Below are 13,120 nucleotides of genomic sequence, written 5' to 3' on the forward strand. Positions count from 1 at the left end.
AATAAAGTGAGCCAAATAACTGGCACTGAACTTGGCTCTAGGGAGATCAGTTGGTGAACTGGAAAAGAGCAGTTTGAGAGGTGTGGTGAGAACAAAACCCCGAATGAAAAGAGCATGAGAAGTAAGGAAATAGCGACAATGAGCATAAACAAGTCTTTCAAAAAGTTTTGCTGTGAGTGGGAACAGAAAACGGAACTATAAAAGTACATAAGAAACATGAAGGAAGGGAGGGAGGGAAGAAGGAAGACACATGAAGTCGAGGATTTTTTTTTAATGAATAATTTTAAGCCTGTTTGAATGCTGTTGGAAATGATCCAGATGCAGAGAAAAATTAATAGTGCGAGTAAGAGGGGGGATTCTTTCAGAAGGGAGGGCCTTGCGTACGTGAGAGGGCATGGGCTCCAGAGCACAGGGGAGGAGCTTGCCTCCCCCAGGGAAGGGCGCTGCTTCTTCTGTAAGAGAAGGGAGGCAGAACATGTGGGTACCTGAGAGCAGGGATGTCAGCAGGTTAGGTGTTAGGAAGAGGAGCCGGCTCTTGTTTGATTGCTACTCTATCCTAGTGAAGTATGAGGCAAGGTTATTAACCTGAAAATGAGGTGAGAATGGAGGTTTGAAGATAGAGCCAAATGTGTAAGTCGTCTTTCAGAATAATACCACATGCCTCAATTATATACATTTATGAAACTAATGCTTGTTACCAGTATCAGAACTTTTATTTTTATTTTGATTATGCACTGCAGATACACAAGTTTTTATTAATATTTAAATACATATATAAACACAGTGATGCCTAAACTGAGTTATTCATTGGCAGGTAGCATCACCATGTGTGAGCTGATAGACGAATGCTTAAATTTAGTACAGTTGTGGAGCACTGATATAATGAAGGGGTTTGTGAATTCCCTCTGACCCCAGTATTATAACATAAATTTAACTTTCTAAAAAATTATAAAATTGGGGAGGAGGGAAAATCATAAATTAAAATCATCTTGATGGATGAAACAAAAAGCATTTAGTAAAATTTATATTCATACCATACATTAACTATGACACTTTTTTTAATTTACCTTCACAAATTTTCGTGTCATTCTTATGCAGGGATCATGCTAATCTTCTCTGTATGGTTCCGGTTTTGCGTATGTGCTTCCAAAGCAAAAACAAACTTAACTACCGTACCTAATGCTAAAACTTCTAAGAAATGAGCTAAGATTACCACTATTCATCATTTCTATTTAACATTTACATAGGGTCCTAGCCAGTGTGGCAAAACAAAACAAATAATCTATAAATTATGAGAATTAATGAGAGTTCAGCAAGATGCTGACTATTAAATTAATATACAAAAATAAGCTGGGTGTGGTGGCACATGCCTGTAGTGCTACCTCGGGAGGCTAAGGTGGGAAGATCGCTTGAGCCCAGGAGTTCAAGTCCACCCTGGGCAACATAGCAAGTCCCCATCTCTAAATAAATAAACAAAGAAAAATAGGTTACATTCTTCTTCATCAGCAACAAGCAGTTTGAAAACTATTTTTAAATACAATTTCCAACACAATTAGCAACAAAATAGTACCTGGGAATAAATCTAAATAAAATATTTGTAGAAATTTTGTAGAAAATTTTTACAATTTAAAAAAATTATAACATTGTATTAAAGAAGACCTAGATAAATGGGCAGATATTTTATTTTCATGATAGGAAGACTTGATATAAATAATTAGTTCTGTCCTAAATTAGTTAATAAATTTAGGACAAATTCAGTCAAAATCCCTATGGGATTTTTTTAATAGGACTTGATTGATGAAACGTGATTTTAAAATTTATGTGAAAAACCAAAGGGCCAATATTAAGACAATTTTAAAACACAAGTTCTGCAGAGGTGGGGATTGGTAGAGGAGGTGAAATGGGGAATTTGACCAGCTGATATCTTGTTATTGAAGCTAGAGTAATTAAGTTAGTGTCATACTCATTCATAGACATATAGACAGACCAATGGAAATAAAAGATAACCTAGACTCAGATCTAAGTATATTTTGCAACTTGATATTTGATAAATTGATTGTACACTGCAGATCTGTAGGAAATTATGAATTATTCAGTAAATGATATTAGTACAATTGGTTATCCAAATAGAGAAAAAAAAATTCTCCCTCATGCCTATGCACACACACACAATTATTAAATAAATTCCAATTTGATTAAAGATTTAATTGTGAAAATCAAAATTTTAAAGCTCTTAAGAAAAGATTTAAGAGAATATGTTGTGACCTCATGGGGGGAAGGGAAGCAGTAAGGATCTCTTAAACAAAACACTAAAAGAAATGAAAAGAAAATATTGATGAATTTGACATTGAAATTGCAAACTTGTGTTAATTAAAAGTTACAATAAACAAAGTGAGAAGATAAGCTACAAGCTAAGAGAAGAGATTTGTGATATACAGAATGAACAAAATACAAACATGTATAAAAACATATATGTAATGCAATAAGAAAATATGAATTGAAATCATAAATAACATATCATTTTGCATCCATTTTAAGTTTGATAGTACCAAGCAGTGTAGGAAATATAGAGTAACTAACTCTTAAACATAGCTGTGGGAATGTATTAAATAAATTGACAAAACCACTTTGGAGAACAATTTGGCAATATCTAGTATAATTGAAGATGTATAGATCCTACATCCCAGCAATTCAACTTCAGAGTATATACCCTAAAAAAACTCTTGACGTGAGCACATAGAGGTATGCACAGGGTGTTTATTGCGCATTGTTAACACCTAAAAGTTAATCAATAGGAAAAATGGTTAAATAAGTGTGTTTTGATAATAACATAGAATCCTGCAGTAGTAAAAATAAAAAAGTGAATGAATTAAAGACACAACGATTTCAAAAGCAAAATGTGTTTTAAAAAAGGTTTCGCAAGAATACATAACATATGATACTGCTTAGGTATAAAAAGATGCAAAATAACCATATATTGCTTGGGAATACATACAAATGGAATAACAGTATTAAGAAATGCATGGGAATAATAAAATTCAGAACAGCGATTGCCCCTCAATGGGGAAAGAGGGTGATGTGTTTGGAAAGTTGTATGTGTAGGTGAGGCTTCAATTATGTATACATATATTGGCTCTATTTCTTAATGTGGAGGGTGGTACATAGGTTTTTATTATACCTTTTAACATTTTTACATATACTTCTTGTACCTTTTAACATTTTTACATGTATTTAAATGTTGCATAATACACTTTTGAAAAACAGCAGAAGTTAGTGAGAACTAGTATTTCTTGAGCACTTCATTATGTCTAGTCCTTTCTAAACTTTACATGCATTATCTTATTTAATCTTAGCCTTTGAAGAGTTTTATGATGCCCCTTTTATTTAACAGGAAACTGAGGCCTTTAAAAGTTAAGCGTTCCACCTATGGCCATGTGGCTAATAGGTGCCAGAGCCAGAATATGAAATTGGAGCAGTCTGATTTTTAAAAACTCACATTCTTAATCTCTATGAAGGTTAATCAGCCTCTTTTTAAAGGGCCTCATTAACTGCAAAGAAGTTCTCCGAATAGTGCAACTATCATTTCTACCTCTGGATGCAGCTATAGCTACAGCAATCGAGCATAACAGCTTTAGCCTCTAAATTCAGCAACTTTCTGAGGCTAGAAGAGCATTTGCTCAGGAGTATAAGGCATGAGTCATTTCCTTAGGTATCTGTTTATTCGTTCAACAAATATTTATCGAGAGCCTACATAGCACAGCGGTAAACCACAATTTATTTCTTGTCGACATCATTTTTCAGTTTGCCAAGCTTTGGGAACACAAATTTGAGATTTCCATTTTCATTTCCAACCAATGCAAGGAATCTTGGACTGTTGTGATTAATTATTAACCATTTTAGAACTTGAAACCTGACTAACTGTGGATCTCACTTAAGCCCAGCTATTATTGATCTGAAAATTCATACGGTGTCCCACTTTTTACTAAAAAAGTGTATATTGAAAACTTCTAATCTACTTTTAGCTAAATAAAATACAGATGGAAATGAAAATGTTATTTTAAATAGTTTAATATGACTACCTCCTTTTTCTCCCTGTATGTCCTACTCTTTTTTTTTCCACGGAGCTCACAATAGCTCATAGAAGTGCTGCAATGGAGACAGTTGGGTTTACTTTGTTTTATTTTTATAAGAGCCTGTGCCATAGAGGGCATGAGTTTACTTTAATTAAATCCTTACTAATTAAAATGGTTGTCCTGAAACCAAATAATGTTCTTCCTAGAGTAACAAACAATGTAATTTTATCTATCTTGGCCCGTTTGTGTGTGTGAACTTTATATTTAGTAACCACTATACCCCTAAATCACTATGATCTCTTTTTAAGTAATTATAGAAATATAATATTCTTGAAAATGAACCCTCATTTTTACCTAGTGTTCAATTGTTGATATAAATATTCAAACACTCCATCTCATCTTTTCTTTAACTATATATTTCCTTTTTCATATTGAATATTTCAGGGACCTGAAGGAATTTTGGGAATTCCAGGACAAAGAGGACGTCCAGGAAAAAAGGTAAGTTTAGGGGGATTTTGGGGTTTTTTTTTTTAACATCTCTTTATTCTGGTTCTTTTTTCTTCTGATGTGTCCAGAGCTCCATAGAATGCTGTGATGTTCTTATTTGCACTAGATATCAAGTAATAAAGGTTTATAAATTTGGCTTAAAAAAGAACATTTGTAAAAATTAATATTTAATTCCAGTTAGGAGTACTTATCACCTTGATTATTTGAAAGCAAATTTTCCAGTTTGTAGCTTGTAAAAAAGTCTTGGCTTTTACTTCACCTCATATTTGCCAAAAATTCTTTTAGTAAACCAAGGGCAAGAAAAGAGATAAAAGGAAAATACTATATCATTTGTGTTATTCAATAACAACTTTAGTAAAATATTTGAGGGGAAAAGAATATGATTATAACTGTTTCTGGATTTATTGTTATATTTTTCTAAGTTGAAAAGGTTAATGATTGATTTTATTTTTCTTATATGTTAGGAACCACAAATCAAGAATATTTTTATTTGCTACTTTGTATTTTACGAAAGAAACTTGACATATTTATAAAATTCTAATACATGAAATTCTAAAATTTCTAGATTCTAAAAATTCTAAATGTAGTGTAATGAAAAATTCATTTTTGTATAGAATCAATAATTCGTTCAAATATTGATGAAACATGAAACATGGGAATGGTTTTCCCTTTGAACTATGAAAGTTCAGAACATATTTATCATAATTAACTTTAAATCACACCATATTCTGGTTCCCAAAGTCCAATTCTAGCATTTCTACAGATACATGCCTAGCCTATCTTTCCCAGAACTTCTGAACAGTAGAAGGGATGATTAACAACAAAGAGAAATGAACAAGATAACTTTTAGTTGCTATTCTTGCCCATGAAAATAACCCAATATTGAAGTTTCTTTCATCATACATAGTGTTATGTCTAAAATCAACATTAGTAAAAATATAGTGCAGGTCTTTACAATAACCCCGCACCTCTGGGAATGTAAAATAAAACCTGGAAACTGTTACGAATACCAAAAATTTCCTGACTTACTGTGTTCCCAGCTTTTTTCCTTTGTGTCTTCTTTATTATCAATAATAGAATAGGTTGATTCCCACTTTCAGAAAATGAATAACACAATGTTGTTTAAGAACAGCTGTATTTTAGTGCTAAAGAAAGGTCAGTCAGTCTAATGGAAAACAGAAGGTAACCAGTTTTTAGAAAATGTAAAATGATATAAAAATGTTACAGATTTTTGAAGGCATACTCTTAGCCAGTCAGTGACAATCTGAGTATACAGAACAGCCCTTTTTGCATTGAACAGATCATTGCAGCTTTGAAATTCTCTATAGAAACAGACTTGTCACAGGGCCTTTGTTTTCTCATGATAATAATACATACATGCATGCATACATACATATATAGCAAAATTCAAAATAAAAAAAAGCTGGTTATTTGGAATTCAGCATGAACACCAGATATCCCTTGCTTGTTTGGTGAAAATTATTTTTTTAATCTTCTTTTTCAAAAATTACTTTTATCTTTAAAATAACATGTGTGGGAGTTGTATGTTATTATTGTTAGTGGTGGTCTGTAATACTGTTAACTTAAAGCAAAGTTGCTCTTTATAGAATTTTGCTTACCAAATAAATATCCTCTGGAGTCATTCAGATGTATGACATCATTAATCTAAGAGTAAATTTGCTTTTTCTCACTTTTTTCTTACTTTTCTCTCTTACTAATGTCATCCACAGGGTGATAAAGGACAGATAGGACCCCTAGGAGAAGTTGGAAGCAGAGGTTCTCCTGGACAAATTGGGAAAACTGGTCCTAAAGGTGCCAGAGGAACAAGAGGTGCTGTGGTCAGTATTTGATTTGCTTCCAGAACTGAGTCACTGTGGATGGGAAAGAAATGTATCCATGTCCTTAAAGCTTCATCCCTTGATTAACTTTACAGAGAAGGCAATAATTCCATTGAAAATAATCTACCTCCGTGGGATGTGGAGAATTGTAAGCATTCCACAGTACTTAAATGGCTTAGTGGTTTCTGGACATGAGGAAGGAAAGGGAAAAAAACTGAAAATGGAAATAAAATATGAATGAGGTTTTAAAAAATCAGATAGCTCCTATCCTAAGTAGGAAAGTTTATATGCCTCACACTTAAAATCAGGATTTAGTATCTGTACAAAACTATGCTGTTATGGTTGACAAATTGCTTTGAAAATTAGGTTTACTTGAAATGAGTTTTCTTTCTATGCCTTGGACTCCACACGCTTTATCTGGAAATTATTTTTCTAACCAGCTGTAATAAATCTAACATCTAATTATATCTTCAGTCTTTTGCATGAACTTTGCATGATGTTGGAAACAAGTGTGGCATGATACTTCTCAACCTATAATAGCAAAATTGTTCATAAAATTGTTCAGAAAGTCACAACATGAAAGAGATGCAAAATATTTAAAAGATTTTCTAATTTAGTCTTCTGTTTCATAAGCGTATTTACGATATGCATGTGTATTTCCTGTGTCATTTAAATGTCACAAAGGCTGGACTTTTCACAAAGGCTTTTTGGAGACCGTTGCATAATCCATTTGTTGTCTGGGGGAAGTTTCTCTCAGGCTCATTTTAAGTATTCCATTCTTTACTACTACAGGCTTTTCTTACTTTGTTTTATTTAAATTACTAATATTTCTATATATTTGGCCTATGTGTTCAAAAACATTCTATAATATGATTAATTTTTAATAAACTTAAGAACTGATACATACAAAAAATATTTCCTTCAAAGTAGGCTCCTACTTTGGATTTTTCATTATAGAAGTGTTTACTTTTTAAATTTCGACATGTTTCCAAACAGCCTTCTCAAGAGTTTTCACCAAATTTACACTCCCACCACCACCATTTCATATTAATTCTATTGATGTTTGCCAGTCTGATAAATAAGAAAGTATATCTCATTTTTCTTTCTATTTACATTTCTCAACTGCAATTAAGTAATTGATAATATACTTTACATATTTTTCTATTATGTTGTTGTCTTTTTCTTATTGATTTGTCACCACTCATATATTTTAAATATTAACATAGTTTTGTAAAGTATGTTATAAAATATGTTACAAATATATTCCCTTTCTGTCATTTATCTTTTGATTTTATGCATATCTGTTGTTGCATAGAACACTTTAATTTTATGGAGTCCAACTTGTCAATCTTTTCCTTTATAGGTTCTTAGTTTTATTTCTTTGTTAGAAATGCCTTCCCTACTTAAAATATACTAAAATATTCTTCATATTCTAATACTCTTATAGCTTCATTTTTACCCTTTACTCTTTAGGACATATGGAGTTTTTTGTTTATTTTGTTTTGTTTTGTTTTTTTGGTGTATGAATTGAAGAAGACTGATTTTCTTTTCCAAATTGATAGACAATTGTCCCAATTCTACAATGTGTTTTCAAAATGTGCTTTTCCAAAATGCTACCCTTTCCATAAACTAAATTGTCAGATATTCATTGGTCTGCTTTCATTCTATTTTCTTCTCTCAACTTGGTAGTCTTGTTTCTGGGTCAATAGCACTATTTTAATCATTATACTGTTACAATACCTTTTGAGAGCTGTTAGGGCAAATACTCCATAATTAATTTTCCAAAAAGTTTGGCTCTTACTATGATTTCCTCTTTCATATGAACTTAAGAATCAGCTCATCAATTTCCTTTTTGTTTTTCTTTTTAATTTTTTGTAGAGACAAGGTCTCACTATGTTGCCCAGGCTGGTCTGGAATTCCTAGCCTCAAGCAATCTTCCTGCCTCGACCTCCCAAAGTGCTGGGATTACAGGCGTGAGCCACCCACTCCTGGCCTCATCAATTTCCTTTAATATTGAATCTCTCTATAGAGAAACACCATATGTCTTTCCATTTACTCATATCTTCTTTATGTCCTTCAGCGAGGTTTTGTTATTTCCCTTATCTGTTATTAAACCTTTCTTGCTAGGTTTATTCTTAGTTTTGTTTTGTTTTGTTTTGTTTTAGGGTTTTATTCTCATTGCTAATGTAATCCTTTTTCCATTACATCATATTGGAGGTGCTGTGAAAGAAAACTACTTGTTTTTATATTTGATCTTATGTCCACTTTACTGAATGGAGATGATTTTCATGGATTCTTTAGGCAAATAATGTCGCCTCCCCTTATTTATTTTCCTCGCTTAGTATATTGATTAGAACTTCTAGTATGATAGTGAATAGAAAGATGTCATGATAGGGGAAATCTTGTTTTGTGCCTGTCTTTAGTGAAAATGCTTCTAATGTTTTATTGTCAAGTGTTGTTTGCAATTGTTTTTTAGACTATACCCTTTATTAGTTTAAAGAAATTTCCATTCTTAAGTGAGAGTTTTGATCAGGAGTAGATGTCGAATTTTATCAAATGCTTTTGCAAAATTTGTTTAGATAATCCCATACTTTCTGTCCTTTGTTAATACCAGGATTTCCAAATGTTAAATCAACCACCAATTCCTAGGATAAATCTTACTTAGATATGATTGCATTAATAGTATTCTTTAATGATACTGGATTCAATTTTCTAATCTTCTATTTAAGAATTTTGTTTTAGTTTATTGCATTTAGTTCATCTTAGGAATGTTGTATCTATATTTGTAAGCAAAATAGGCTTGTAGTTTTTTGGGGTTTTTTAAATGTGTAGTATCCTTATTGGGTTTGGGTATAAGAGTTGATTAATCCTTAAAAAAAGGGGTAGTAAATTTTCCAGATTTTTCTGTGCTGTGTAACAGTTCAGAACATAGACATTATCTGTTCTTCAAAGATCTTGATAAAATTTACCTTTAAAATAATCTGGGCATAATGTTATTGTATTAGCAGTGGCTCTTTGACTTTTTTTTCAAATTTTCTCTCTTAACTAAATTTTTAAAGTTTTTTTTCCCAAAAAACCACCTATTTTATCTAGATCTTCAAATGTAGTGGGTAAAACTTATAATGACTATGTTCCTATAATTAAATTTTTTTCCTGTGGTTATGTCCTTACTCTTGTTTCTAATGTGGTTTTATTGTGTCTACTCTTTTTCTTCATCAGATTTGCCAAAGATTTAGCTATTTTATCAGTCAGTTTGGAGAGTACTTTCCAGATGCCAAATTGTCAAATAAGCATATGAAGAGATCTTCTGTCTTTTTAGTCATTAGGGAAATGGAAATTAAAACCACCAGGAGATAGAGTCAGGCCAAAATAAAAAAATACTGATAATAATTCAGCACTGATGAGGATGCGGAGCAAAAGGAGCTGTCATACATTGCTGATAGGATTGCAAAATGGTGTAGCCATTCTAGAAAACAGTTTGGCAGTTTCTCAAAAAGCTAAGCATGTACTTACCTTACGACCCAGCAATCTCACTTTCAGGTATGCACATTAGAGAAGTGAAGGTTTATGTTCACACAAAAACCTGCACATAAATGTTTATAGCAGTATTATTATTAATAATAATTACCTGAAACCAGAAGCATCCAGAATGTCCTTCAGTGGATGAACAGATAAACTGTGGTATGTCTAATGGAATAATGTCAACCATAAAAAGGAATGAACTACTGATACACATCAGAACTTAGATAAATCTTCAAAGAGTTATGCTCACAGAACTTAAACTTAAAAGGTTATATCTTATATGATTTTATTTATATAATATTCTGGAAATGCGCTCTCCTCCTCCCCCACAAAAAAGCAGTAGAGAACAGATCTATGTTGGCCAGAGCTTAGGAGTGAGGAGGGTGCGAATGCACAGTGGCATCAGGAGAGAACTCTTTGGTGCTGGAACTGTTTTGCATCCTCTCTATGGTGATAGTTAAGAAATCTATACATATAAAAAACTCACCGAACTGTACATAAAAAAAGTGAATTTTACTGTTTGTAAGTAAAATAAAATAGAGTTTCCTCTGAAAAACAAAACAAAACAAAAAGAGTTCTTTGTTTTCTTATTCAACTTTTATTTATGGTTCTCTATTTCATTTATTTATACTTTAATATTAATCTTTCTCCTCTTCAAGCTTATTTTTAACATTAAAAATTCCTTTTATTGAAGCATAATATACATAAAGAAAAATGCATATATTGTAAATATACTGTAAGTGTAAACTTGATGCACTTTTACAGATTGAACATACTCATTAACCAGCATCATTTAGAGGTTTTTGTTTTTAAGATTTAGATTTCAGGAACCTTTCTCAGATTCACTAAATCAGAATCTCAAAGTTTTGAGGCCCAAGAATCTGTATTTTCAATAAATTACTCAGGAGATTCATTTGCAGCCAGCTGGGCACCAACTTGCATTTGTGAGCTACTGTATGGATCCCAGGATGCATGACTTGGGTAGAGAGAAGATTAGGGTAAGTCATGGAGTCCTGAAAGAAGGTGGAGTAAGGAATCACCCTGCTTTAGGAAGAATTCCAGTAGTTGTTTGAGGAGGGAACACATGGCAAAAACCTTACAGTTGCCTTCCAGTATTATCTTTTATTATTTGGTAATAGAACCCTAATTTTCAGTGAGGTACATAGTTACCCAGAACGAACACTAAATCTTGGCCTCCTTTGAAGCTAGATATGGCCATGTAACTAAATTTTAGCCAATGGGATATGAGTAGAAGTGTCATGCATGACTTCTGGAAAGTGTTATTTTTTTTTTCATTTTTTTATTTTAACCTAGCTATGTCATTGAATTTTTTTTATTTCAAAAAAATTTAGGGTGTACAAATGTACTTTTGTTACATAGATGAATTGTATCATGCGGAAGTTAGGGCTTTCAGTGTAGCCATCACCAGAATAGCACACGTTATACCTGACAGGTAGATTTTTATCCCTCCCCCTCCCCCTTTCTTACTTTCCAATGTCCGTTACATCTCTTTGTGACCATATACGTCCCTCGTTTAGCTCCCACTAATAAGTGAGAATATGTGGTATTTGTTTTTCCATTCCTGAGATACTTCACTTAGGTCACCAGTTCCATCCAAGCTGCTAAAAAAGACATTATTTCATTACTTTTTTATTGCTGAATAGTACTCCATTATATCCATATATACACACACACACACAAAAAAAACACATTTTCTTTGTCTACTCATCAGTTGATATTGGTTCCATATCTTTGCAGTTGTGAATTGTGCTGCACTAAACATGCAGGTGCATGTGTCTTTTTGATATAATGACTTCTTTTCCTTTGGGATCCAGGAGAGGTATTGCCAGATCAAGGGATAATTCTACTTTTAGTTCTTTGAGATATCTCTACTGCTTTCCATAGTGGTTTTACAAGTTTACATTCCCACCAACAGTGTATAAGTGTTCCCTTTTCACTGCATCTACACCAACATCTATTAGTTTTTGACTTTTTAATAATGGCAATTCTGGCATGGGTAAAGTATCTCATTGTGGTTTTAATTTGCATTTCCCTGATAATTAGTGATGTTGAGCATTTTTTCATGTTTGTTGGCCATTTGTATGTCTTCTTTTGAGAAAAACGTGTTCACTTCTTTTGCCCACTTTTTAATGGGGTTATTTGGTTTTTCTTGCTGATTTGTCTGAGTTCTTTGTAGATTCTGGATATTACCCTTTGTTAAATGTATAGCTTGCAAATATTTTTTCCCATTATGTAGGTTGTCTGTTTACTCTGTTGATTATTTCCTTTGCTGTTCAGAAACTTTTTAATTTAATTAAGTCCCATTTATGTAATTTTGTTGTTGCTGTATTTGCTTGTGGGTCTTACTCATAAATTCTTTGCATGGACCAGTGTTCAAAAGAGTTTTTTCTGTGTTTTCTTCTATAATTTTTATGGTGTCAGGTCTTGTAAGACTTATAAAGTCTTTAATCCCTCTTAAGTTAATTTTTGTATAAGGTGAGAGATAGGGACAGTTTCATGCTGCTGCATGTGGCTCTCCAGTTTTCCCAGTACCATTCATTGAATAGGGCATCATTTCCTCAGTGTGTGTTTTTGTCTGCTTTGTTGAAGATCAGTTGGTTGTAGCTATATGGTTTTATTTCTGGGTTATCTATTCTGTTCCATTGGTCTATATGTCTACCTTTATAACAGTACCATGCTGTTTTAGTTACTTATAGTATAATTTGAAGTCAGGTAATGTGCTGCCTCCAGCTTTATTGTTTTTTTTTTGCTTAGAATTGCTTTGTCTATTTGAGCCCCTTTCTTGGTTTCATATGAAGTTTAAAATTATTTTTCTAGATCTGTGAAAAATGATGTTGGTATTATAATAGGAATTGCATTGAATCTATAAATCACTTTGGGCAGTATGGACATTTTAACAATGTTGATTCTTCCAATCCATGACCATGGGACATTTTTATATTTGTTTGTGTCATCTATGATTCTTTCATCAGTGTTTTGTGGTTCTCCTTGTAGAAATCTTTCACGTCTTTGGTTAAGAATATATCTAGGTATTTTATTTTCTTTGTAGCTACTGTAAATGGTGTTGAGTTCTTGATTTGACTCTCAGCTTGACTGTTATTAGTATATAGAAATGCTATTGATTTTTGTACATTAATTCTTTTTTTTTCTTTTTTTTTT

The 13,120-nt window shown here is 32.5% G+C and overlaps 1 protein-coding gene across 1 annotated transcript in view; it reads left to right on the forward strand.

Annotated features, from left to right (window-relative positions):
- Window positions 1-13,120, forward strand: part of COL24A1 (collagen, type XXIV, alpha 1) — a 342,918-nt gene that overhangs the window by 246,464 nt on the left and 83,334 nt on the right. The window contains exons 37-38 of the mRNA XM_012661028.1: window positions 4,518-4,571; window positions 6,311-6,418. Coding sequence (XP_012516482.1) covers window positions 4,518-4,571; window positions 6,311-6,418 — 162 coding nt within the window. The remainder of the gene's footprint in view (window positions 1-4,517; window positions 4,572-6,310; window positions 6,419-13,120) is intronic.

This window comes from Propithecus coquereli, unplaced genomic scaffold, assembly GCF_000956105.1.
Source record: "Propithecus coquereli isolate 6110/MARCELLA unplaced genomic scaffold, Pcoq_1.0 Scaffold7, whole genome shotgun sequence".
NCBI classification, from domain to species: domain Eukaryota; kingdom Metazoa; phylum Chordata; class Mammalia; order Primates; family Indriidae; genus Propithecus; species Propithecus coquereli.